The 679-nt window shown below is 31.1% G+C and overlaps 1 protein-coding gene across 1 annotated transcript; it reads right to left on the minus strand.

Moving 5' to 3' along the window:
• Window positions 1–170: 170 nt before the first annotated feature.
• On the minus strand, window positions 171–380 carry LOAG_16217 (hypothetical protein; the record flags this gene model as incomplete). Its single annotated transcript, XM_003151706.1, has 1 exon — window positions 171–380. A coding segment is annotated over one exon (210 nt), but the record flags the coding sequence as incomplete, so codon positions are not given.
• Between the last annotated feature and the right edge of the window lie 299 nt (window positions 381–679).

Genomic DNA, 679 nt, shown 5'->3' on the forward strand with positions numbered 1-679 from the left:
TTTTNTTTTTTTTTTTTTTTAGAGCATTTTTGATTGAAGTTGTATCATTTCGACCATCAATCGGAAAGAAATTGCATTATTTCCTTGCGATCATAGAAAGTGCATACACTGTTTCGTTTAATTTTTAAAAATTCATTCAAAATTTTTAATTAACTGTTTTAAAGCCTTACAGGTAATCGCATTCGTAACATTGTGAAATGCACAAATGCTATACTTTTATTCTTTTCTTTCCCTTCTTCAATTTTGCATTTAGGTTCCGGTACAATTTGAACATATTTCAAGCCCTCTGATCCATCTCTTGGTTTCTTTCGCAAAATTCCACCACTATGATACCAAACACGGAAATAATTTTGTTGACGTAGTAATTTACTGCACGCTACCTGCATTAACAATGAATACTATGAACTGTTAAATAAGAAAATAAATCAATTATCCAGAACATTGTTCTGAACCTTTTTGAAATAAACTAGCTGTTTGCTTCCTGATTTCTTTAGTCAGTACCATAACAAATAGTTTAATGCTTTGTGAGAAAGCTGTAACTGACCAGAAGGATGACATTTTGATTAAGGTGATCTGTGGGGAAAATGTTGTGGACAACAATTTCTTCATTTGAATTTGACACAGCGCTAAGTTGAAAGCTGCAATCAATAGTCCACTTTTTTTTCATCATATATATATA

Source organism: Loa loa (genome assembly GCF_000183805.2).
Source record: "Loa loa unplaced genomic scaffold supercont3.4834, whole genome shotgun sequence".
NCBI lineage: Eukaryota > Metazoa > Nematoda > Chromadorea > Rhabditida > Onchocercidae > Loa > Loa loa.